Source organism: Plodia interpunctella, chromosome 5 (assembly GCF_027563975.2).
Source record: "Plodia interpunctella isolate USDA-ARS_2022_Savannah chromosome 5, ilPloInte3.2, whole genome shotgun sequence".
In the NCBI taxonomy this organism is placed as follows: Eukaryota; Metazoa; Arthropoda; class Insecta; order Lepidoptera; family Pyralidae; genus Plodia; species Plodia interpunctella.
In genome coordinates this window covers 7,729,726-7,755,774 of record NC_071298.1, presented here as the reverse complement: position 1 = coordinate 7,755,774, position 26,049 = coordinate 7,729,726, and the positions used below count along the sequence as shown (strand labels likewise).

General features: G+C 35.1%; 2 protein-coding genes across 2 annotated transcripts; one reads left to right on the top strand and one right to left on the bottom strand.

Moving 5' to 3' along the window:
- Positions 1–949: 949 nt before the first annotated feature.
- Positions 950–14,331, top strand: Nup54 (Nucleoporin 54kD). Its single transcript, XM_053744829.2, has 13 exons — positions 950–1,221; positions 2,145–2,261; positions 2,716–2,814; positions 2,891–3,135; positions 3,427–3,571; positions 3,990–4,146; positions 4,985–5,093; positions 5,612–5,795; positions 6,641–6,729; positions 7,782–7,949; positions 8,558–8,677; positions 13,487–13,574; positions 14,001–14,331. Exons 1-13 carry the CDS (start codon positions 1,158–1,160, stop codon positions 14,132–14,134), a joined length of 1,719 nt encoding a protein of 572 aa, XP_053600804.1. The 5' UTR covers positions 950–1,157; the 3' UTR covers positions 14,135–14,331.
- A 1,462-nt stretch (positions 14,332–15,793) lies between these two features.
- Positions 15,794–17,828, bottom strand: LOC128669750 (zinc finger protein GLIS1-like). The gene is made up of 4 exons (XM_053744830.2): positions 17,608–17,828; positions 17,288–17,508; positions 16,796–16,943; positions 15,794–16,624 (listed from the first exon to the last, which is right to left on the bottom strand). The coding sequence occupies exons 1-4, from the start codon at positions 17,734–17,736 to the stop codon at positions 15,881–15,883; spliced, it is 1,242 nt and encodes a 413-aa protein (XP_053600805.1). The 5' UTR covers positions 17,737–17,828; the 3' UTR covers positions 15,794–15,880.
- Positions 17,829–26,049: the final 8,221 nt, after the last annotated feature.

Genomic DNA, 26,049 nt, shown 5'->3' with positions numbered 1-26,049 from the left:
GTATTAGATATATTATTTTGAACAAAATTAAAAACTCTTATGTTTGTTCAGACTCGCTTAGTTTTCTTCAAGCAATTTTATCAAATCCCTTCAAAAAACAATCTTCTTGTCCTCTAGCCCTTGAGGTCAAATGCCATTTAAAACATTGTCATAATTTAAATTTACATGTCACTCTAGCTTGGATACCTGGTCATTCGGGTATTCAAGGTAATGAATTAGTCGATGGCCTGGCAACCTTAGCAGCATCACAGGGAAATGCTGAAAATGACTTTGTCTACTGTCAAGACCTCCTGGCAGTTCCACGAGAGTATCTTTTGAAAGAATGGAACTCTACATGGGAGAGGTCTAGTCAGTCAAAGGGAGGACATTATCGACGCCTTAATGCAGAACTTTGTCTAAAACCTTGGTTTTCAAAACTGATTTTTGATAGAAGAGTTTCTTCTACCATGTGTAGACTTAGATTTGGTCATTGTTGTATTGCTACTCATTTACAAAGAATCGGTGTTCTTAGTGAAGATATATGTGACTGCGCTTTAGTTGAAGAAGGTGATATTGATCATCTTCTGTTCAGATGTTCAAAATATGACTCAAAGCCTCTTTACCAGTTCCTTATAGAACTCCGTGCTCCTCTTCCTTGTGATTCCTTTACTATCCTTTCCTTTACAGATTTTAAATATATTAAAGCTCTTGCTTCTTTCCTTTCTTACCATAATATTTATGTTTAAAACTATTTATTTACCCTTACATTACATATGATAATATATGTATTTATTGCCCTCATTCTTCAACACCGCCTAAGTCCTATCCTATCGTCCAATAACAATGTAACTCGACATTGGCAAAAATAAGCTCTATTGAAGAAGTTTGATTGCCACAAAGAAGAAAAGAAAAAAAAAAAAAAAAAAGAGATTTTTTATCAACATCAAAGCAAGTGTTTCGCTGTCAATGTCGTATCGAATCGAATGTTGATTGAGTCTGCAACTGCAACGCATGTCGGAACTTTTCTAATTTATTTGTTTGTTGTAGATCGAAATAAATAACTTACCTGTTTGTATCTGTAAGTTCTTTGTTTAAAAAGTAAGGAGGTTTGGGATGTTAAATTTATTATGATATTAGTATTATTATTTTGATACTGTCTTGAACTGTTTACGGTTACAATGTCGTTTTCGTTTGGAGCAAATCTTTCTACGCAAGGCACCGGTTTCGGTTCCGCCGCTAAACGTAAGTACCTAGCTAGCTCATTGTAAATAATTAATATAATTATAAAAATATTAATATTTATATTCAGGAAGACCTTACAACTAGTTAGGTATCTATTAAAATTGTTTATTAGAAAAACAATCTGGTGTCACAAAATAATATTTTAGGAAGACAATTTTTGAGAGAATAGAATAATTCTATTTCGTGACGTGTGGTCCAAACTCCACCGGCGTGTGGAGCACTCCTAATCCTCCCATAGATGTCGTACGAGGCGTCTAAGGGACATATGCCTTAACACCTGATAGGTAATAATAGCATCCCACAGAACATTGACATCAGGCAGGCATCTGGTAAAAAAAATTGTGGTTGTCTTTTAACACGAACCCTGGGCTTTAGGGTGTCTCTAGCAGCTCTGAATGTAATTGGGAACACATGAGGATGAGAGAGAGAGAGAATAATTAAATTCAGTCAAAAGCCGTTCGGTCAAAAAAAGTAACTTAACATTTTTATTTTAAGTTACTTTACTTTAGTGTCATTACTGTTATGATGTTATAAAGTTTAATAAATAATAATAAAAAAATAATAATAAAATTTTGCCTCACATTTAGTTCTTCAATACTAAATTAGGCTTCTGCCTATTTTATTGCTGAATATGCTATGCCTTTTATATGAATGATTACACACATGATGAGAAATCAAGGTGAAACATGGCTTTACATTATTTGACATAGTAAGGATGATATGAAAGGATTATACAAAACACTTTAAGCTTTAAGTATGCTTTAACTTTTTTATGAAAATGGCAAAAAAAATCAGCATAACTATAAGTTTATATTCATTCTTTAATTTTTTGTAACTGCACAAACATTAGTAGTATATGTATAATTAATAAAAATGCTATTAAAAATCAACAATGTAAAATATAAATAAATATTAAATTTCAGCATCTTTCTCATTTGGAAGTACAAACACTGCTACCACCAGCACTGCTGGATTTGGTGGATTTGGCACCAGTACAAGTTCATCAGGTTTTGGTACATTTGGAGCAGCTACAAGTACAGGTTTAACATTATTTCTTTTATATTCAAATTAAAATTCTACAATATTAGTAACTAGCTCTGCTCTAGGTTTTACTATTTTAGTAATGATTCTTCTCCTATCATAATGTACGTCACCAAAAGTATAATAATAGTAATCAGTAGCAAAGCTGAAGATTTTTTAATGTCATTTATCAATATCTGGTACTGTAAGACTGAATTGCATTGCCAAATATATTGTGACTAGCTGTTGCCCGCACCTTTGCCCGCGTAAATTTTTCATGGCAGCAGTTTTTTCCAGGACGAAAAGTACCCCATGTCCTTCTTTACTATAAACTACATCTATGCAAAATTTTAAGAAGATTGGTTGAGTAGATACAGAACGTAGATACGGAAAGGGGTAACAAACATACAAAAAACAAACTTACTTTCACATTTATTATATTAGTTAGGATTAACAATATTTTTTATTGCTTAGCTACTCCATTTGGTGGCTTGGGGTCAACTCCAGCCTCAACTGCTCCCTCACTCTTTGGGGGGACAGGATTTGGTGCCACAGCTACTAAACCCACTACAGGTATGCTTGACTGCATTTTTTACTCAGAGTATCTGTTTGGGAAAAATATGATGGATATATGTATCTTTATTTTTAGGCTTTGGTACTGGTTTTGGTACTAGTACATTTGGAACAGGTACAACTACATTTGGCAGTGCTGCACCAACATTTGGTACCAATACTCTTGGTGGCACAAATACGTTTGGAAACACAGGAGGAGGTTCATTGTTTGGTGGAGGTACTACCTTCGGTTCAACATTTGGAACTAAACCGGCTACCACTGGCTTTGGAGGATTTGGAACTGGTCTTGGAACAACAACAGCTTTTGGACAGACTCAACAGGTATGAAAATTAATCAAACAAGCTAAATACTGAATACCTGAATTCTGATGATGCATGTTTTCTTTCTTTGTTAGGGATGTCAGTGTATATGTTAATGTTGAATTTGTTTCATGAAATGTTTATGGAACTTTTACAGCAATATTGTATATGCATTATATGTATATTCATAAGAATATGTATACATACCAACTGAATAGTTTAAAAAAATATCACACTTCTCTCCTAAAGTTATAAATTTAATTCTATTGTTCTCAAAAATTGCATTTGAAATCGATTGATTTAATTTTTTAGCAACAACTGCCACAACCACAGCAACAGGGACCAACAAACGCACACGAGGCCTTGGTGGCCGCAGTTTTTAATTGTTCTGTGTTTGGAGATGAACGGGATCAAGTTTTAGCAAAATGGAATTTGCTACAAGCACAGTGGGGTACAGGTAAGGCATTCTCTTTACAAGAAATAAGTCCAATCACTGATATGTTTGTTTATTCTGTTATGCCATATATTTTCTTCTTCTTGACCTTATCCCACTCATGTGGGGTCGGGACATTCCTTCCATTTCGTTCTGTCTTTTGCCATATCCATTGATACTCCTTTCCTGTTCATACTATCCTTGACACACTCCATCCATTTCTTCTTAGGTCTTCCTCTATTCTTGGAACCCTTTACTTCCATTTAATGCTCTTTGAGTGACATGATTTTCATCTCTTCTTAAAATATGCCCGTACCAGCCTACCTACTAATATCTGCTGATCTGTTATGCCATATATCATAATGGACTAAACCTAATTTCATGACATTTTTAAAATGTAGATGATCAATGGTATAATCAAAATATAATTTTTATTATACAGGAAAGGCTTATTACAGCCAAAATGCTCCACCTTTGGAGTTGAACGAGCAGAACCCACTCTGTCGCTTCAAAGCAGTAGGTTATTCTAAAATTAGCGGGCAAGACGACAAGGATGGACTCGTCGCGCTGCAGTTCAACAAACCTGAACAGGAAATAAAGTATGTTTACATTTATTTATTCTAATATCTGTTGATTTTCAGTTGAGCAGAAAGCAGATTCGGTAACAATGTATATTTTTTTGTCATTGCATTTTTTGCAATTGCCTACGAATATTATAAATGCGAAAATTTGTGAGGATGTGTGTATGTATGTATTTACGCACGCATGCATGCATGCATGTATGTATGTATGTATTATAGATTTTGCGTCAAAAAGTAACAAACTTGTTTGTTACTCTGACGCAAAATATACTGGACCGATTGTTATGAAATTTGGTACACAGGTAGAATAACATAACTAAATAACCAAATAAAATACATAAATAACTTGGAATAACACGTAAGGTACTTTTAATTCCCACGGGAGCGAATCCCCGAGGGGCAGCTAGTAAATATTTAAAAATGACGTAATTATAACGAATTCAGATAAATTTGTACTCCATTTAATCGGCATTTTTATTCTTTACATATTAGGCTATATTATGGCTTAATAGGTACTTGAAATACACTTGCCATTCCAATAGGTACCTACATTCTTAGTAAGCTACTTGTAATTTTTATAATAAAGAAATCCAGGGATTGTGGTTTGGTTATCTCAACTACTGGTACTTCCACCATACAGGGCCAGGCCTGCATAGACCATCTTCATCATACATCAGGAATAATGAATGAATAAAAAAATAAATGATATCTAAGTTATTGGAAAATACCTATATGTTATTTACAGAAAATAGACATTGCCGCTAATTTATTCTGTGTTAATAGATTAATGTTCATTATGCTATTGATCCCTTGATCATATAATAGTGCTGAAAGTCGTATGTATATCTTTTTTCAGAACAAACCAGCAAGCATTGATTACATCTCTTGCGAGCTTGCTCGGCAACAAACCTAATTTAGCTGTCAACATAGAATCTGTTAAGGCAGTCTCCGAAGGCAAAACTCAGGTACCATATGAATTTTATAAATCACTTACTTCCGATATACATAGAGTGGTATATTTTCTAGTGACATTTTGAAACTGGTCAAGTTCGCATCGAGGTATGCGTAATGTTGGGATTCTGAAGGTAGCTTACAGAGACATATGTACAATACATAGACTATACTTTACAGATTACTCCCACTTTCAAATAACCAATGATGATGACACTACAAGGTGTTTGGTTAATTAATGGTTATAAAGGCGAAAATGGTAGGTAGGGTATAGTATCCACATTATCAGAAAAATATTTCCATGTGGAAAATACGTCACAATATATTTTAAAGACCTATCAGATGATACTCCACACAGTAACATATAAGAACGTAGAACATCCCCATTTTAGCTAAGCATAAAAAACATTTTTTTCAATAATTTATTTTACCACTTACTTAGGGGTGGATGGATTATTTCAAACCTTTAATTCACCCTTTATTCTTTGTTCTCGTCAAATTGGAGCTTTCATGTAGATTCCAATTTCAATAGGTGGTGATATACGTGGTGGATAAGAACGCCAATGGCTCTCGTATATCGGCACGCGAAGTGTCTCAGTTCCTGGGCGCCGGCAGCGCGCGCGCGTCGCTGTCGGCCGCCGGCTGCGGGACCGTGACGCCGGTCACCGCGCCCTCGCAGCAGATGCTCAAGCAGTACCTGCAGACTCCTCCGCCTGGTAAGCTGAACAAATGTTTTTCAAATGTCTACCTCATCATCTTCATCACAGCCCTTTTCTGCTCACTGTTGATTATAGGTCTCTCTTCTTTACGCCAACCTTGTCCATCTAATTATTTAAGTGTTTACCTATTACACTCAAAATGTATAGTCGAAAGTCTTTCAACGCTTTACGAGTCAAATATAATAAAACATGCAGAGCGCTGTTGCGTAAAAAGTCTGTACCTCTGCTTCACAGGGTGACAACAGCAACAGCGTTCTGATGGCGATGGCATGTGTCACTCAGAGTTCAATTATGTGTTGTTATGTTTGAAATAAGACTAATACATTAAAAATTAAGACGATATTTGTGAGTAAGTAGTAATTTAAAGTTTTCTATTTCAATCTTTTTAACTTCAAAATACTAATTACCAAAATATCTATATTTCAAGTTTCTTACTTTTAAAGTTTGACATTGGATGTGAGCCGCCTAAAATTAGATTTTAAACTCTACAACATAAAGTAAGGAATTTATTTTTTGCTCAACAGCCTAAAACAATATCTCATACAGAAATAAAATGCTCTAAAGAAAAAAAGTAATATCTTCATCTAATCAGCTTATATTTACTTATATCAAAGAATATTAGAATGCTTATTTATAATTTTGATAGTCAATTTATTTATTTGCAGTGAAAACCAAAGTATACACCTCAACAATAAAGCTACATTATCTCATCTAAAATACTTCGCTTTACTATCTTAGTGTATAATTGACTATTAGGTAATTTTAAATTTAAACATCATAACTCGTGATATGTTTAGATTATCGGATTTATAATTTATACTCTGATTATTTATTGATTCTAGGTATGGATATGAGGCTTTGGAAGCAAGCTCAAGCGGATAATCCTGATCCTGAAAACTATATTCCAGTGCCAATCATCGGATTCACAGAGGTAATTTTCAAACTCAATGTACTCAAAAATACGCACGCACTCGAAGCACTAACATTCCTGTCCTGTTAGATCTAAAAAATTAATGATATACGAAAAAAACTAATTTTATATCTACATTTCTACATTCTGGGATGGACTGACTAAGACCGGAAGACGCCGGTCTTCCGGTCTTAGTCTGGCCAAAGTCACATGAGTTTGTATACCAAACCGTTTGAGTCTTTTATATAAAATCCAAAATTTTCTCTCTAAAGTATCGCGTTTGTTCGCCTCGACTGTTGTATAAAACTAAACTTTTAGTACAAAGAGTACAGAATGCTTGCATCCGCTTATGCTTTAATGTTCCTCCACGAGGTCACATTACACCATACATAAACAGATCTTCATTGCTTAAAATGGAATCACGCAGACAGTTGCACCTTGCCTGCCTTTTGTTCGACTTGATAAAACTGAAAACGCCAGATTATTTTTTAACTATCTATTATTAGCCTAAGTTAGGAATCTGTTACATTCATTTCTACCTCAGTTATCGTCCGCGCTACCTCAAAGGTGTCAGCTGAAAATCAGCTGTTACTCTTCTGGGTAACATACAGCTGAGCTGTAGCCTTTTTGTTACTTTAAGGCACAATGTAATTGTTAGTTTAATGTATTTTTAGTTAAATTATTTTTCTTTGTCTGTAATTGTGTGAAACAGTAACAAATAAAGTTTGTATCTATCTATCTGAACTGACTCATGTATAGTAGTTTTAATAGATCACTACTAGTAAGTTTAAGTTCACTAGTGTGTATGCGATTATATGTCACTAGATGCTTTAGGCTACGAAATTGAAGTGACCTACAATTGATAGATTTTATTTATGTTTTTTGTTCTCAATAAAAAGTAATTAAAACACTTCGACTCAAACATTTGTGACGTCGCTTGTGCCCACTGTCATACAAGTCCCATATAACTTTTTTGTTTTTGACACAACAAAATTCAACTCGATGGCAACTACCCTAATATGAAAGAATAATCATATCAAGAATATAAAATAATGTTATTGGGCGTGTTGTAGATAAAGTTCCGCGCGCGCTGCCAGGCGGAGCAGGCGGCGCTGCAGTCGCGCTGGCTGGCGACGTGCGCGGACACGCTGGGGACGCTGTGCACGCGGCGCGTCGCTGCGCACGCGCGCGCCGCCCAGCTCGCCGCCACGCTGCACCAGCACAGGCACACCGTGCTGCAGGCATGTTTATTTATTTATAGCTGCTCCCCGCGATTTGTCATTCGTTGTAATTATATAAATCTTGTGATTTGATGCACGGTAGCGCCATCTATCGACATGGACGCAAAGGTGTTTAGGAGACATACGGACCGTATGAATAAAACAATTTAATGTATGTGTTCCCAATATGGACTTATATCTGAAATTAAAATAAAAAAATAAATAAATCAGACTATACTATAGATACTCTGCCGCGATTTTCATGAGGTTTTCACCACTGTGTTGTCTAGAACTTTGGAGCAAGTTTAAAAAAAATATATATCATAGGCACACACAATAGATAATTGATTTGATTCTTCTTTAAAACCTTAAACTTCAATAGATAATAATACCACAAACATTTTTATTTTCTGTTCAAGTCATTATTTCACAACTATGAACATTCAATGATTTTATTACCAAACTCATTCACTGTCTGTCTGTCTTTCTATCTGTTACGTTTTCGCGGCTGAATTACTAGACCGATTTTGATGAAATTTGGAATATAGTCAAAGACAGAACTCCGGGACAAACTCCGGGTTACGCAAACTAAATTAAACAGCAAACTCAACAAAAATATTTGTGTTTAGGTGATAGCCCGGCAGGAGCAGATTGGGCGCGTGGGCGCCGCGCTGACACCTGAGGAAGAAGACACGCGCGCGCGTCTGCACTCGCTGGCCGAGCAGCTGGCCGCGCCGCCGCTCTACAACGTGAGTGCCGCTGATGAGCTTGTATTTAACTTGCAATGTATGCAACTATATATGTTCGGTGGGAAAAAAGTACAATTTAGGAAAACAGACCAGATATTAGGGAAAGTGGACTGATTGTTCCGGAGGGGAATCTTATAACTCAATATTTTGAAGCAGGTGTGTTCAACCGATTAAGCTGAGAATTGTACACACGTTTAGTCGTGTTAGCATAACCCGATGATGCACTCAGAACGGCTTCTGACGAGGGAACTAACTCAACGGTTTATAATAATATAATTTATTGTGAAGAATGTATTATACTATTCAGCAAGAAAATATGCATTCGGCGGGAAGTGGTCATCGCAGCATATGGATACCTACGACACTAGGAGTCACACATGCGTCATAGATCAACGAAAAAGAAGTACAGAAAACAGAACAACGCGGTATGGCAGCTGCTACTCGTTTGCTTACTCTATACTCGGTGGATTTAGTCTGGCTAGGAATTCGAACACAATTAGTTTTATTACCCGTGATGCCCTGATGACGTATGCACTTCGCCTTTGTTTTGATAGAGGGGTGACACTAACCTATGGCCTCTACATTCCAGCAGTAGGTACATAATGACGTGCGTAACTGTCCTGAATAAATATTATCCCTTTATGAAGAACTCGATGTTGTATGCAATTGTTTTCTCTAGAGACTACAACATAAAGTTCTTCATATAAACGCAGAAGGAGGCAGGCAACACATTCTACAACCTCAAAGCATGTTGGAGGAAGTTCCTTTCAAGGCGATTCTTTAATTTATTAGCGAAAAAGAAAATTCGATAAGATATTTAATTAAAATGTGAGGTGGCGCTAGTACGCTGGGAGCAATCACCTTAGAACGCACCACGCTTTGGGATCTAAGATCTCATAATGGAATGTGGCCGTTGGCATAACGTCAACTTATGTACACGCTCATAGTTCAATTAAAATTGTTACCATTTCTTTACTAATATTATAAATGAGAAATGTTGAAATTTCGTATACATTTAGAATTCGGAGATGGACATAGTCTATCTTTCAAAAAGAAAAAAAAGGCCTGTTCCTGCGGACGAATCTACAGGCAAAGCTAGTGTTAATATGAATTAAATATTTTACTAGTTCATTCAACGAATATCGGAAAAGCCGAATTAATAACAATAAAAAATACGTAGTGTTTTTTTTATTGTTATTAATTCGGCAACCGTTTAACACGAGTTTTTACTTTTTTTTTTGTTGTACTCATAATAATTAATATTAGCTTCAGAGTAATATTAGAGTTTCCAAACGCTAAATAATAACGCCAAATATATTGAAAGATAACTGCAATTTAGAATTTCTACTGAAATAGTCTAGAAAGCATATCGCTTATGTGTATGAAGGGCAGACAGCACGTATCAGATATGACGAAAACGATGAAGCTCTTCTAATTAATTCCAAAAGATATTTGGTTACTCTTGTGTCTATATTAATAAAAACACGGACAGTTTATTGATTACTTTCATAATTGTTTTCCTTTCGTGGTAGGTATAAAAGTAGTTGTTTTTTATTGAGTACTTACTCAATAAAAAACAACTATTGAGTACTTACTCAATAAAAAACAACTATTGAGTACTTACTCAATAAAAACAACTACTTTTATACAAAATATTATAAAAAAAAACGTAGTTACATCATAACTTCATATTTATTAATGAAAATATAAAGGAAGAGGGAAAGGCTCGGGGCATGATTTAAATACATATATTTATTTAAATTAAGTCCGGGTCTACGCAATCGTTGGAATCCCGAGACAAACAAATATTATTTTACAAGCTTCTATTAATTAGATATTTTATATATTCTAAAGAAGATATTTTGAACCGATTGCTGAAACTTTATATACACGTTTAGTTTGGATGGCAATGCATTATTATGATATGCATAACTTGATGGTGCACCCGGTATATGCTCCCGACGAGGGAATTCCTCAACTCTTTACTGCACGGACATTATTTTTATATGACGTATTGATTGCAAAAAGATTTCTCTGATGGCAATAAAAACTTGTCTCAGAACAATAAACATGTCATTATTGTAGAAAAATTGCTGACGGTAAGTGTGTACCAATTTCAAAATAAAATCTGAATTTATCCAATAGTTTTGTGTGAAGCATATATATAATATGTATGAACAAACACTTACATATTTAACAAGAATATTTATTAAATAACCATTAATATATTTATAACTTAAGAAAACAGTGCTAAAATATTATTATTATATTTTTACACTTTATTATATTTTTACATTTTGTCACTTATTCTAAACAGTGCCTAAATTAGTATCATACCAATCCATAAACCTCATACTCGAGACGTTATCACGGCCTCTGTGAAGTTATTACAGGTATTTACAACCAGACTACCTACACTGGTTTGTCTGGTGATAACGCTGATAGTGATAACAATCACGTGAAGGGCGTGTGTAAGTCGCCAAGGTCGGCAGCGCAGATTATCGCTGATAATGTCGATCTGCTGACGTTTGAGAATTTCAAGGGTCTGTGCCAGATCCTGAGTAGTAGGAAAGAGAGACTGAAATCATTCGGGCACGCATAGAAATCGCCAGAGCAACTTTTTTAAAATTGCAAAAGCACTTTGCTGCAGACATATTTAGCTACAAAACTCACTTTATCTCATAAAGCCACGAACAAAAATGATTCTTGTTTGATGGCTTCCTGTTTGGCTTTCGTATGGAAGCTTGGATACGCATGGGCCAAAGGGCTTGTTCGGACCATTGTATAATGGTCACATATATTCTCCTTCAAATTATAGTGATGGGAAAGATTGTCGGAAGCGAATAGTACACACAATCTTGTTTCAAACAATCGACAATTATTCAGACTAACTCTGGATAAAACTTAATTTAAGGAGCTGACGGCCAACGTTCATTTATGAATGGGACATAAAGGAGAAGATTCTCTGTCGCAGAATATCTTTCCGTCATCCTTGCTTGTTCCCGCTTTTATTCGGGGCTGCTGAAGCCTGGGGTCAAAAACGATAAACGTAAACAATAAACTTTACAATTTTGAAGAAAATTTTACACACTTTGAGAACCGCTGACATTGAAGCAGCACAAGGCGTTTTTGATTAATAAAAAAATTTAAAATTTTAAACTTTAAAAAGTTTTATAAGTTGTGGCTTGAGTATTAATATTTGTAAACATATATTAATGTTTTATATTAATATATAGGTATAGTATTGCACACGAAATAAAAATCTATCTATCACGGCAGTTGCACGTTACGGTTATCAGAATATTATATTCTCTCACAACTTATCTCACATAATCCTTCCAAAAGTTTCTTATCTCTGGTTCTGGCTCTGTTGCAATCTAGTTATAACCGGTTTTGTATGTTTGATTCCAACATATTTGTACTCACAAAACACCATCATGGTGATGAGTGGTTATCGTTACACATTTATTTTATTTATATACCAATACTTACAGTATATGTAACTACAATATTATATTTTTTACGGTTACATAAATATTTACATAGCTTATTTCTGCTTAATTAGTTCGAATTTTGATAGGGTTTTTCCTGTTAATTAGATATTTTTTGAGTTCATATGAGTTTATGTCGATGTCAGGGCCGATGCTGTGCCAAGCACTAACAATACGTAAGTGTATGCACAAGTCATTTGATAAAACAATTACTTGTACTTTTCCTAGATGACTGCCAGTCTTTGTCTTATAAATCCCTGGGTATAGATATAAATTGCTATGGCATTATTTGAATTTGCTGGGTAAGTGTAAATAGCATTGTTGTAAAGCACAGGTTCTAATGTCGATTTTCAATTTCTCATGTTTCGAATAATGACCATGCATTACATAGTATAAAACAAAGTTGCTTCCCGCTAGCTAAGTTGTTATTTACGCTACGGAATTTGATGTGAGTTTTTTAAATAGATAGTGTGATTCCTGGGGAAGGCTTTAAGTGTATAATTTGTTATACCCGAGCGAAGCCGGGACGGGGCCCCTAGTAGATTATAATTTCTAGACTACCAGTGTACAAAATTTCATCCACCTCTTATTTTTGGTGGTTGGTATACTTCAGTATTTTTGGTGATCAATTAACATTAGGGAAAAGTGCAGAGGACTGACATGCTTGACCAACCCAACATAAAGTGGGTTAAGGTACTGGAAGTATTATCTAATCTGTGGTTAAGGGCAGGCGGATGATCAAGACGCCTTTGGGAGATCGAGAGACAAATTTACATACATTCAATATTTCCAATCAGGACAGTTTTCTGGAACCTCCGTGTCACGGAGTTCCGTTTAATAAATTAGCTATTAATAAAACTCAAATTAGTGTTTGGTTAATTATATTACCTACCATTAGTTTCGTATTTTAAATGAAACCCACATAACAGTTATATTGGTGTACATACAAGTGTTTTTCTAACTCTGGCTTAAACTAGTTGTGTTTTTAATGAACCTTTATGTAATCAAGCCATTTTGTCAGCTCGTGGTTGATATAAATGCAGACTAGATATAATAAGGTCTTTGGAGTGTAAATTTAATTTGGTGTAAATTTTTGTAAACAAAAACCTATCCTAAAAATATTATTTATCTAGTCTGCATTTAAAATATGTAGATCATCATGAAATATATGACACAGAATTACTTACATACATTTATACTGTGACCCATGTCGGTTTCTGGTCTTTCCTTCATAAGCTTCTCAAATGAATGCAACAACTATAGTTATCACACTGATAGAAGTCACAACATAAAGTAACTATTACCCCTGTTATTTCAGGGTCGCCTGAATGAACTGTTGTGTGCGGTGAGACTGCAGCGAAGCGCCAGCGCCGGAACCGCGCAAGAGCGGTATCAACTAGATCCAGGTCATTTTTCATTAATATACTGTACATTCCTTTGTCATGGTCCGCGTCCTAGTGGTCTGCCAACTAGGGATGTCGATGTCCATGCGAAGTGAAGACGAAAATGTAGGAAAACGGACTTTGGACGCATTTTGTTTAGCCGTGTTTTCATTAGGGTACATTGACGATGACGCGCAACATTATCGTGTCTAAGCAGAAATATGAATATTAATATTTCACTCAATTGCACTCAAGTGAAATAGGATATCTTGCTTCCTCCTTATGTAAATTGTACTAATTGAGAGAGATATCTGTTGCATCAAATAATGGAATACCAGTTCACTACTTCTGGCTGACGACGCTTACGTGCTGATCGACGCCATAGACTCTATTGATCTTGAAATAAAAGGCAAGAATAAATATGTTACCAGTGATTTTTTTATTATGCAGGCGCGCAAGAAGATGTGAAACAATTCCTAACTTTGCAACAGAAGGGAATGGCGCACCTGATGGAGACGGCCAAGAAAGACCTGGAGGCTCTCAACATAATAGCAGATGGCATGTCCCGCCTCGTGAGGGCGTAGAACTTGTAACACTATGTTAGTATTTTTTTTTTCTTAATTATATTTCTGACCTTCGTTTCTTTCTAGTTATTTCACATTTCATATTTGTGCCACATTTTGTATGATTATGTAAGTATGTTGTTTATTTACCAACTGCATAAATTTTAACTGTTAATGAATATAATTATGGAATAAAAACTCAAGCGATTTGATTTTAACTTTGGTGATTCCTTTAATTTCTGCATTGCATGTACTTGAGTAGATACATACCTATATTAAATATACAACAAAAATGATGTCGTATTTAAATAAATATGTTAAATGTTACTAAATGTGCAGTGAATCTTATACAATACTAGCTTTTGTCCGCGGCCTCGTCCGCGTGAATTTCCTACGGAAACAGATATTTTTTAGGGATGGATGAAAGCAGATGTCCTTCTCCATACATTAAACTACACGTATGTAAATTTTCAAGAAAATTGGTTAAGTACATAAAGCGTGACAAACAAATATTCTTACTTAAATATTAGTTAGTAAATTCTACTACTAACATAATATTCTATTACGCTCTGTACTTCAGAATATCATTGATACAATTGACATCATAGATACAGTTCTAGTCATGCCGTTACCTCTTAAAGATCAGCTAGCAGTGTACACTTGTACGATAATACAAAATGAACCTTGTGTAACTCGATAAAAAAATATCGATACGATTTCTTGTTTATTACTATAGCAGTTAAATTATTTTTGAAATTTTATTTCGGATAAATTCTAAACCCAATTAATATTACTATTATAAGTCTGTACATATTTTATAGTAAATTTTACTTTGTCCATATGGAGCTAGGATTGCTTAAAATTAACTGAAACTTTATTTTATATTGTGTACTATAGACATGCTTTTTAAACTAAATTTAAATAAAGCGATGAAAAAAAAGAAGTGGGTTTGATGGCCGCTCGAGTCTTTATTTCTTTCATTAAAATTATGTTTTAATTGTAATGAAAAAAATCAAGACTAATTTATTTTGAACACAATATGGTAGAGAGTTTGAACGATCATTTTAAATCCTGGATTTTTCTCCTAGGATTCCGCCATTCCAAATCGTTGGGTCACAGGAAAGTAAATGTTTTTTTGTATCATCGACTATACAGGTCAAGGCGCAACGAGATTATGCTGTAAACGTTTTTATGCTGTTTTTGTAGATGTTATGTCTTCATTGATGTGAATCATTTTCTACTTAAATAGGGGATTTTTATATATCACTTAGCATACGTAGCGGGCGACGCGCCCGAATTTTCCCGTCTCAGTTACAAATCTTATGTGCGCAAGAGAATAAATGAATCCGTCCTAGGTCTCATTTTTCTGGCACACGCAACATTTGTGAATGTGACGGGGGGAATACAGCGCAAGCGCTTACACGTTAAAAATTCGAAATTATAACAATAATAACAATATAGTCCCATTTTCAAACAGACGAACTACATACAATATGAGAACTAAAATCGATAAAGCTGTAATGCCATAGACTTATAACACCCAGTTTTACCAGTGGTGGTTAAATACGAGATGGCATTATGTCAAGCGATACCAAAATTGGCCATGTTTATAATTTTTGCGGCAGGAGGTATCTCAGTATATTTAGTGATAAGCGTGTACATACTTAATTATGAAGGTCAATATTTGTCTTTCATCTTTTTCCTATGTTTAGTAAATGTTATGAAATAATAAACGGAAGTTTTTGAAATAATTTAATAAACGATAAATCAGCTTTTAGTACTTAAATCTAGTGGTAAGTCTGTACGCCTGATAATATTTTCAACAGGGTTGCACTCGTTCCGTTTGGTGCAAATTAAATTTAATGGCATCTCTTCAACTTCAAAAGCTAAGTCTTTTCTCTCCTTTACTTCTTCTATAGGAACGTCGTCAAGTTGAGGCTGGGCTTCATAAGTAAATACCTTCTCACCCACATTATGTCTTAATACTGGGTACGGTAATCTGTTAGCATAGTAATTTCTGTAGGCATGTTCGTACATTTGCGTGTACTCTACGTATGACATTTCGTGTGATGGAACTCTTACGGGGTACAAAGGTTCTATCGGTCTGATGTACGTGAGCGAGTCAATCATTGGCGGATATCTTATTGTTGGGGACACAGGAGCTTCTTTTAAGGAGGGCAATACTGGATTGTATGGGGAAATGCTTGTTCTAGGAGGACTGTAAGTAATATGCGGATGCATAGGTGACGTAGGCTCCATTTTGGTATATGTGGGGAAGCTTTCTCTTGGTGGTGAATATCTCTGTGGACTTGGAGCTTCATCAGATGATTCTCTTCGTTGGCTTTCATCTGTGGTGAAGTGTTTGTAAGTTTTCACGTGCTTCCTGAGACTGGACGGATCTGTGTATCTCTTGTTACAGCCGGGGACCTTGCAGCAGTAAGGTTTGTCCACCGTGTGGGTTCTAGTATGTTTGAAGCGGTCACTTGAATTGGAATATGCTTTTCCACAGCCCTGTGGACAATTACAGATAATTCATTAGCAAATGAAGATCCCGTTATTAATTAATTACCGAAATCGAATTACCGAAAACTACATATTGCATTAGAGACCTTGCCGTTATTATTATATGTAGATCGTTATTAATGTCTCATATAAAATATTTAGATTGTTTGTTATTCTCACCTCATATGGGCAAACATAGGGCTTTTCTCCAGAATGCGATCTGAGATGGATTTTCAAATTTTCAGCTCTGGAGAAACTTTTGTGGCATTGGTTGCAAATGTGCGGTCGCTCATTTGTGTGTGTGCGCACATGCACTAACATCTTGTATCTGTTGACAAATAAACATAAATTTATTATTATGGAAATCACCTGTGTGTCACGATTTTTAAATGTGTGTAATCTAAGTTATTAATAACATCATATAATGTAATACTTTATATCATTGTCTATATTTATTGTATTTGTTATCTGCGTATAAAGGTATTTGTCTTTGTGATTCTAAAAATATTTTTGACTTTCTACTTTTAACAAGTTCAGTTGAAAATAAATATTTTCAAGTACGGAATTATATTGATTTAAAAATATCACAAGCCTGTATGTAAATACGAGTATTATTACTGTGTATATATTTTTAAACACTTAACTAAGATTATTATTAAGAATGAAAATTACCTAGCATTAAATCCTTTATGGGGTCGGGAGCATCCTTTCCATCCACAATAGAATAGGCCATCGCTGTGCGCGTGTGCGTGCGTTCGCGCTACGTGCGCGGACAAGCGTGCTACGCTGGGAAACCGCGCGTCGCACCCCCGCCACGCGCACAGCCCTTCTATGTTGCTAGAATCCACATTGCGCTCAGGGGATGAACCGCCCGACGAATCTTCATCGTCCACCTATTAAACAAAAATAAAATGCATAATTAAACACTAAACGAAAAAAATATATTATTTTTAAAACTATTTATGAAATATGAAAATAAAAATAATTCGCACCCCAGGAGGTAATGGAGGAAGGACGACAGGTCTGGCTAAATACGACGCGAATCTTTCTGCAGGGGCCCATCTCTGCAATCGACACCCCTCGCTGGGTAACTCCGGTCGCCATTGCGGAAACACCAACATTTTATTAGCACTCTCACTCAAGTCGTACTGGTCACCGCGGGTTTACAACGGACAATGATGGCGGGCGGGCGCCTCACTTACTTATAAAACATCTCTGAGTGACAACACGCTGATAAGCGGCCGACTCCCCCGCGAACTAACTAGTCTATACTTACATCACGCCCTTATGAACAATAAAATCACCGGATGCACGTGAAATATTTTTCAGTATTATCATCATGATAAAATTATTTTTTATTAATTTAAATTTGGAAAATATTGTTGTCGTTAAGGTTGAGAATTTAATGATCAAGTTTCGCTGAACGTTTATTTTATGTGGTATAATGTGGAAGCGTTATCACAAGCCGCCTGCTGCGGCCGCTGTCCAGTTATTACCGGTACGATAGGCCGTGGTTCAATAGGTGACTGATAGCTGCGCTCGGTACAGACTGACCTCTTACTGGTTCTTCATATGTTCTCGGGCCTCGTGGAACGTTTAGTGGCCAGTGATTAGGGTAATATGTAACACACGTTGAATATACCACTTAATAAAAATCATGTTGTTAGTGAATGTTAACACGTGCTTCGCTTACCTTAGCTTACTATAGCTATTATTTGAATAAACGTTCGTATTTATTTTTATTCGTTCGTATTTGCTATTATTTGAATAAACGTTCGTATGTATTTATTTCAACACGAGTTAAAATAATTAATACATGTCGGTGGTGGAAGAGAAATCACTTACGTATGTATATTTTAATCGTCAAGAATCATACTTCTGCACTTCGGACAGGACCTTTTGTTCATGGACGAATTCATTACCGCTGTAGATAATGATCAGTCTATTCAATCACAAAGTACATATATTTATCAGCTTCGACGTGTCTTTTGATTGCTACATTTGACGGATAAGACCAAAAATCACTTCTTCAATTTAGATCCATTGGAAATCCACATGTAAATCACGCTGATATTGTCATTTTCGCTTTTTGTTCAATAGAACATTTTTCCCGCAGATTTTTTGTGCAGCTTATTAGCCTATGTAACTGAGTCACTTGGGAGGGAAGAGGGGCGTCTGGCACTTCGAGCCATTTGGTGTGAGGAAAATATATAAAATGAAATTTGCAAATCGTGTGCAATGAAAGTCGTACAAAATATTGCGAAATGTGAAATTACGGACTTTGTTCAAATATCATGAGACGGTTAAAATTAATAGCCTAGCCAGACGCTACGTCACAATGTTGCAAGTCTCTTCATCGTCAACGCGGATCTAGATGAGATAAGGGAATAATATCGGCGGGGCGTGATAAGTAATTGCGCAGTTCAGGTAAACTATTACACGATGTACATTAAATGATGTTGAGGAAACTAGTGGCTAAAATTATATCGTTTTATTTAGGTGATATAAAAGCAAAGGAGGACATTGTTGAAAATATGATTTTATAACCTCCTGTGCGTCCAGTGGGAATGTAGAACCACGCCTGTAAGCCTTTGGCACATATTGTGGTACAAGTCAAAACGTTTCTTGTTGTATATTCCCTTGTTGAGGACAAGTTCGTATCAGCAAATAAAACTGCATATTTCTTGATACAGACTCCCGCTCATCTGAGCGTATTCCCAGTTACATTCTCGGCTGTGACGCCTTAAAACCCGCGATCGGCTTGAAAAATAAACTGTTTGACATCTACACACTTTAAGAATGCTGTTATTGCCTCTCAACTGTTAAAGTTTTTTGTCTCTTAGTCGACTCGTACGACATCCACGGGAAGATATAGAGTGGTCTTAATCAAAGGCGGCGGACGAGAAAAACCAAACACTTCCGCAAGATATATGTATTATGTATCTAGATACAGAGACAATAACTTGTTTTTTCCTCATGGTTAAGGGTGGTGTCAGCATAAAAAATAACAGCCAATACTATGTATCCCTTAGTCGCCTTGTACGATGTCACATTTATGTTCTAGGACGGATCCACAAGCCATTTGATATTGTACCTACATCTACACACCTACCCTGCCTATGAGAAGAATATTTATGTGGCCGTCTGTTCAAATCAAAAGGGACCATAATTATGGCGGCTGTTGTCTTTATTGTCGTTGTTCGTATATAAAACAACGGCAATAATGGCCATAAGGCCCCGTTGATTTGGACGAGCTAGCTAAATATATTTATGAACTCAATATTCTTTTCATAGGCTAGGGTAGCAATATATCTGGCAATCTCACCAATGAGACCTCTATAAAGTTAAAAGTAACCTTTGGGTAGGCCAACCCTTGGCATGAACACATAGGTACTGTTTCCCGCTTAGGCAGGGAGAAAGTCATCACATATCAGACTTCTAGAAAACTCCGATCCCAAATTACAATTTGTTATACATGTCACACATGCTTTTAACTTATTGGAAATAATAATGAGATGAAAAAATTTTGAATTGAACCCACGCCCCCCCATCAGGGACAGTGCGACATCCGATTTCAAAGTTCTTTTATTTGTCGACTGCCTGCACCACTCGCATACCACCTTTGATATATAATCGATAAGAAACGGAATTAAGTTTCATTTAAAAGTCATGTTCCGTTTTCAAAATTTCAAAATTCTTTTATTTTTTAAATATACATATACCTACATGCAAAATTACTATGTATAATTGCATAATTAATATGCTCACATATAAGTAATGCACAATTATATAATTTTTTGAACTAAATATTTATTATTTTATTTGAAGTTTTTGTTCAGTCTTTTTTTTAGCTTTGATTGGCATGTTATTTTCCTATTAGTTACAAAATAGTTATAAAATATCAGTATATTTTATAACTATATGTATTATTTTGTTATTACCACATTGATATATTATGTTAGTAACCATTTATATTTTTTCAAATATAACATTTAGAATAAAATCGACATAATTCATTATAAGTCACTAAATTAGTTGAAGTAATAATAAAAAACGTAAAAGAACATTGTATATATTGTCTCAGAAATCGGGGGTTTAAACTCTGGTCTAGCTAGTTCATTATTCGCCTTCGTCGTAAAATGTGACAATAATGACAATGGATTGCATCTTTAAATGATACATAGGTAACACAAAATACTGCGTCATTTAATACTTGTGTAAACGGGTACACGACGGTGTTATCATGTTCAGTTGTGTGTGTAGCAGTACCTATGTGGCATTGATAAGCGTGTAGCGTGTGTGCGACTCGGCCCCCTGCGGATGGCGGCGTGCGGCGCGTGCGCCGGTTATAGGCGGTTCTGTTATCACCGCCTTGTTGTTGTCTCAGACTGCTAAATTTATCAGTTATGTGTTCAAGAGACCCAATAAACCACAAATCTTCTATTTGTACTATATTTATGACATATAGTAAGTAAATCACGAACCAATGATGTTTCTAAATTATATTATCAATACGTGATCAAACGAAAAAGGATTGAAAAACGCTGATATTTTACATATTAAAAGGTATGTATTCTAGTATTGATAATATTGACTTGGTTTTAAGAGTACAAGATTTTCTTGGGATTTTCCTATGGTTTTCATAAAACGAAGTAAAGAGAAGTTGCTACAACGCGATGATAAAGTAATACATAACAAAGACGATATGACTAACTAATAAATTTTATGCGTATGCGCGTATAATGTTTAACAAACAACTATATTTGGTATAAATATATTGTGGCCTTAACTCAATTCCTAGTCAGATTATGACTAGGAATTGAGTTAAGGCCACAATATTTTCCGTCGTATTATCTAATCCGTGTACCACAAAAGGTTTGGCGATGTGTTGTCCAACACGTGATTACTTATTTACAGATTCTTCTTCATCTTGAAAATACGGTGGAGTATTCGCCACACCTTCCTGTTCTCGGCTTTACATTTTAAATACGACGCGACGCCTGCCTTCTCCTTCAGATGACTTGCACAACTGTTTTTCGGTTAGCCTGGAACTCTTCTTCCTTTTATTCACCTTCCAAACAATTCCAAAACAATTCCTAAATATTAAACATTTTCTACTTGAACATTCAGGTGTTTGTTTAAGTTCTTGAAATGTTAAGTCGATTGTCTAGAGCTGCAATATATGTAGTCTGCGGAACGAATAAAACATTTTTTTCGCCATTGACTTTGAACCCTATTTGTTTATCCACATTTACACTCATACACAAGTCAGTAATCTCTCAAGAGATATCTTTTCTCAGGAACGCTTAAAGATATTAAGTTGAAATTGATATCAAATACACCGGTACGCAGTATCTTCAGGCTGTGAAAAAATCAAACTTATATGTCAACGTGATCAAAAGAGATGTCTATTTCAAAACCTCTTAATGAGAAAAAATAGAGATATAATTGTACGACAAAGTCTCTTTGGTTCTTTGGTTTTATCATGACGGGAATGATGAAGTTGCAATATAATTTCATGTTTAGGGCTGATTGTTAGGTATTATGTCATTCAGGATTTATTTTTCATTTTCGCTGTTTATTAGCTTTTGATGGGATGGATATGTTGTTTGTATAATCATAATTCACCTACATAAAATATAGACTTGGTAGTGTATGTTGGAGAATACAAAAACCTCGGTGTGGTTCTGCTTCACTAAAATCTATGATATCCGCGAACCGGCGCAAACCGGCCGACATGACCCGCCACTTTGTACTCGCTGATAATATGAACAAACACGGGCATTTAGAACTAGCGCAATATATACCAGAATCTGCACAATGTTACTTGTTTCAATATGTGGAAAACATCAGGGAATGGCTAGTCGAAGTACAAATTAATGCGGACCCCAGGTGGTACACTGTGTCTGCTGATACTTCACTCTTTTGTCATGTCTATTTTAGAACCACACAAATGTATCAAAATAAGAATATTTTTCGAGATCTTGCTTATTTTTATGAGTTTATCAAATCTTGTGTGGTGTTTAATTATTTTGTAATGTTCGTACTTAGCTTTTCTCTGCCCTTTAGTTACTGTATTTCTCTAGGATAGCCAATATATACAGGACGTGTTAACCATAAAGACAGAAGATTTTTTTAAATTAATAAGGTAAGACACACAAGGCCCCGGACCCGATTCTCAAGCATCCAACGTTATTACATCAACTTTCCCCAATTTTTTTCACAATCGATTTTTTCAATTCTGATTTTTGCGAAAGCAGAAACCAAAACCTTCAAAAAATACATACCAATATTTAACAATTCAAAGTTATTCTTATCATTTGAAATAGGTATACTATTTTGGGAAATTTTGCCAGACAATGGTCTCGTAAGCCGACGTCTGGCGATAACTCCTGATAGTAGATAAGCAGTCTAATCTCGTACATGAGTCGTGCACGCCACCACATGAGGTACTATCCACATGCGCCCTGCGTGATGGCAATGTTACTTCATTAATCTAACCCATATCTTAATTATCTTATTGGAGTTTGTGGAGGGATTAAAATATTACATAGTTTCTGTATCTATTACATGTCGATTATTTTGAAACTCATAGACGTAAATGGTGATTAGCTACTCAATTCAATATTAATTTCAGTCTCATTCAATATGATAAATCCTTGATAAAAAAATTATACCTACAGATCATTCTTTTTCAATCAAGAAAAAAATGGGAAAAAATATGCTCCTTAAACTCTAGATACTAGCTATATTAGAGAACCCCTCAATTACACTCGTAATTAGTAGGTAAGTGATAAAGTGAAATCGAATTTTTTATATTATACAAAATGTATTTAGTTTTTTTCTTAGGAAAAGTGTGATTATTTTTAAGTAGATACCAAGATCCCCACCGAACTATCTTACTGAGGGCCCTCCGTCGACGTTTAACTCTTTTAAGTACATCTTGGAAAACTGCCATGCTAGGAAATTACATATGGAAAGTCCAGAGATATAACGAGACGATATAACGTACGATATAGTTTCCAAATCACTCGCTGAACACGTATTACCTAACTGCTAGACTGTGGCGTTGATGATTGTACTTATTTCCTTATCATTTCGTTTGGAATACGGATGGATTCGGATAAAAAATCAGTATATGTATCTATATGCAAAGGGTATGTTATACTTTGATCAATTAAAATTCTTTTACACCTTTAACTAGTTGGGTGGTTATATGTATATTAGTTTTAAATATTATACTATCTAAAATGTTGATCAATGAAACTGTAGCGTTTTTTATTAAAGTGTAGAAATGTGTTCATGATTTTGAATTAATCTATAAAGTTTGTAACTTGTGTATCTATAAAATATAAAATTTATATAAGTATATATATGTATGTAGATATATATAAATTGTTTAAATAGTATACATATAAAAATATGTATACTATTACATACATAACTAAACACAAAACTAACTTAAAGAACTAAAAGATTTACAAACCATAAAAAAAATTGAAAAAATTAACAAAAATATATTCGTATATCGTGTATATATAATAGATACGTACGTATTCATATCCTACATAATAAATTATATACATGTCCATACCCATAGATAATACGAATTAAAATACCATACTTTAAAAACTTACCTGTGTACCTACTCAGTTGTGACCGCTCGAACGATGCAATATTTTTAAGTGAGGGTAAACGCACACCGAACACTTAATAATAGTGAGACGCAAATTTGTACGCGCATACCGAACATACGATCCACACTTCCATATTCATACAAATGTCAAAGTCCGAATTATTGGAAATAACTCTTTCGGATAAATCGCTGCGCTAATTTTGTTATTTGGGGAAATACTTGACTGTAACGAAAATTGGCACTTTGAAGCTTAATATTTTACGAACGGTTTACTGCATCCAAAAACAGTCGTAATTTATGAAAGATCTAGCCTATCCAACAACACCCCACACTATAGGAAAGATAAAAATATCATTCCCGGTTCACGTATAAGGGAGGAACCCTAAAAATTTGGCTTTTTCACAATTTTATTTGACCACTTTGTCGGCGAAATATCAATTATTGTTTTAGTAGCAATAGTTTTTGAGCTAGACCGCGGACGGAAAAACGGACATGGCGAAACTAAGGGTTCCTTGTCTGTAGGACTATGAAATCTTAAAAGCTTGGATGCACCAGAAATAAACATTGTAGAGTTGTGTTCTGCTAGTTTTATGTGACTATGGTTTCCATCCTCTAAGATAAGATTTCCTCCTCTACCCATGAAGATGCGAGATTTGATACCTTTTTAGAGTGCCGTGCCCAAAGGGTAAAACGGGACCCTAATACGCAATATCACCCGGCTGTATCTCATGAACTGAGTTAGACAGTTGAAATTTTCTATTTCTGTTGCTGCTACAATAACAAATACTAAAAGACAGAATAAAATATATATTTAAGGGAGCTCCCATATAATAAATGTGATTTAAGGGTACGTGTGAAAAATCTATGAAAATGTGAAAATATTTATACTTCTGATATTTAGAAAATTTGATCATAAATTCGATGTAAAGATGGACTTACCATAGTTGACTTTTCAAGCAAGATGAATTAAATAACTTATCAAAAACACAACAGTGTCAACGGGTGGCGGGTGCACCGATGTCCATCGGCAATCTGTGGCTTTTCCCGCCAAAACATCATGGCGGGGTCGACCACACGCGAACTACGCCAAAATAAAAACTCGAAAATAGCCGCCGCGATTATGCCGCCTCAAAATTAAAATAGTCATACATTACAGTCCGACTGACGTAGGTATACGATTTCCCCCCAACCGAGTTTTCATGGAGTAAAAGTAGACAAGACATTCCACCTATCTATCTATTCAGGACTAAATTTTGCTATTGCCACAAAAGGAGAATTATGTTTTACCTTTCGTGTTAGATCAGTTATTTGTTTTAGGGTATTCTTTCTTATGCTGATTAAATTTCCCCCTTGTTATGATATTTGTCAGGTTTTACATATATTTTAGATCCTTGCTATAAGCTTCTTCGACTTCTTTCCGTAATCGTGATTTTCTACTAAATAAACCACATATAAACTGGTACACACCGTGGGTGACAATTTTGAATGTGGGCCAGCTTCTTTCTTAATGTAATATCTTTTGCTTTTTTCTTCACATTAGGTACCTAATAATAGTGAATAATTCAGCTCATATATGTGAAGTTCTTCATTGGAAGATATGTTAATTGAAAGAAGAAGTTTTTCATTGGTAGATATGTTAATTGGTATTTACTGCATTTCAATTAAATTAATGTCACTCGCTTTATCAGGCGGAAATGCATCAATTTGCATTTGACATTTTGCTTTACATAAGCTTCTAAAACTCTCTCATAATTATTTTAATTCTTGTATTGTAAGAAATTGCAACGAAAGTACCCAG

Excerpts from the sequence above, each read along its gene's own strand:
- LOC128669750 (XM_053744830.2), bottom strand. The coding sequence starts at position 17,736 with ATGTTGGTGTTTCCGCAATGGCGACCGGAGTTACCCAGCGAGGGGTGT. Across the intron at positions 17,509-17,607 it reads TTCCTCCATTACCTCCTGGG|GTGGACGATGAAGATTCGTC; the intron begins GTGCGAATTATT and ends TTTGTTTAATAG. Across the intron at positions 16,944-17,287 it reads CATAAAGGATTTAATGCTAG|ATACAAGATGTTAGTGCATG; the intron begins GTAATTTTCATT and ends ATTTGTCAACAG.
- Nup54 (XM_053744829.2), top strand. The coding sequence starts at position 1,158 with ATGTCGTTTTCGTTTGGAGCAAATCTTTCTACGCAAGGCACCGGTTTC. Across the intron at positions 5,094-5,611 it reads TCTCCGAAGGCAAAACTCAG|GTGGTGATATACGTGGTGGA; the intron begins GTACCATATGAA and ends CAATTTCAATAG. Across the intron at positions 8,678-13,486 it reads CCGCGCCGCCGCTCTACAAC|GGTCGCCTGAATGAACTGTT; the intron begins GTGAGTGCCGCT and ends CTGTTATTTCAG.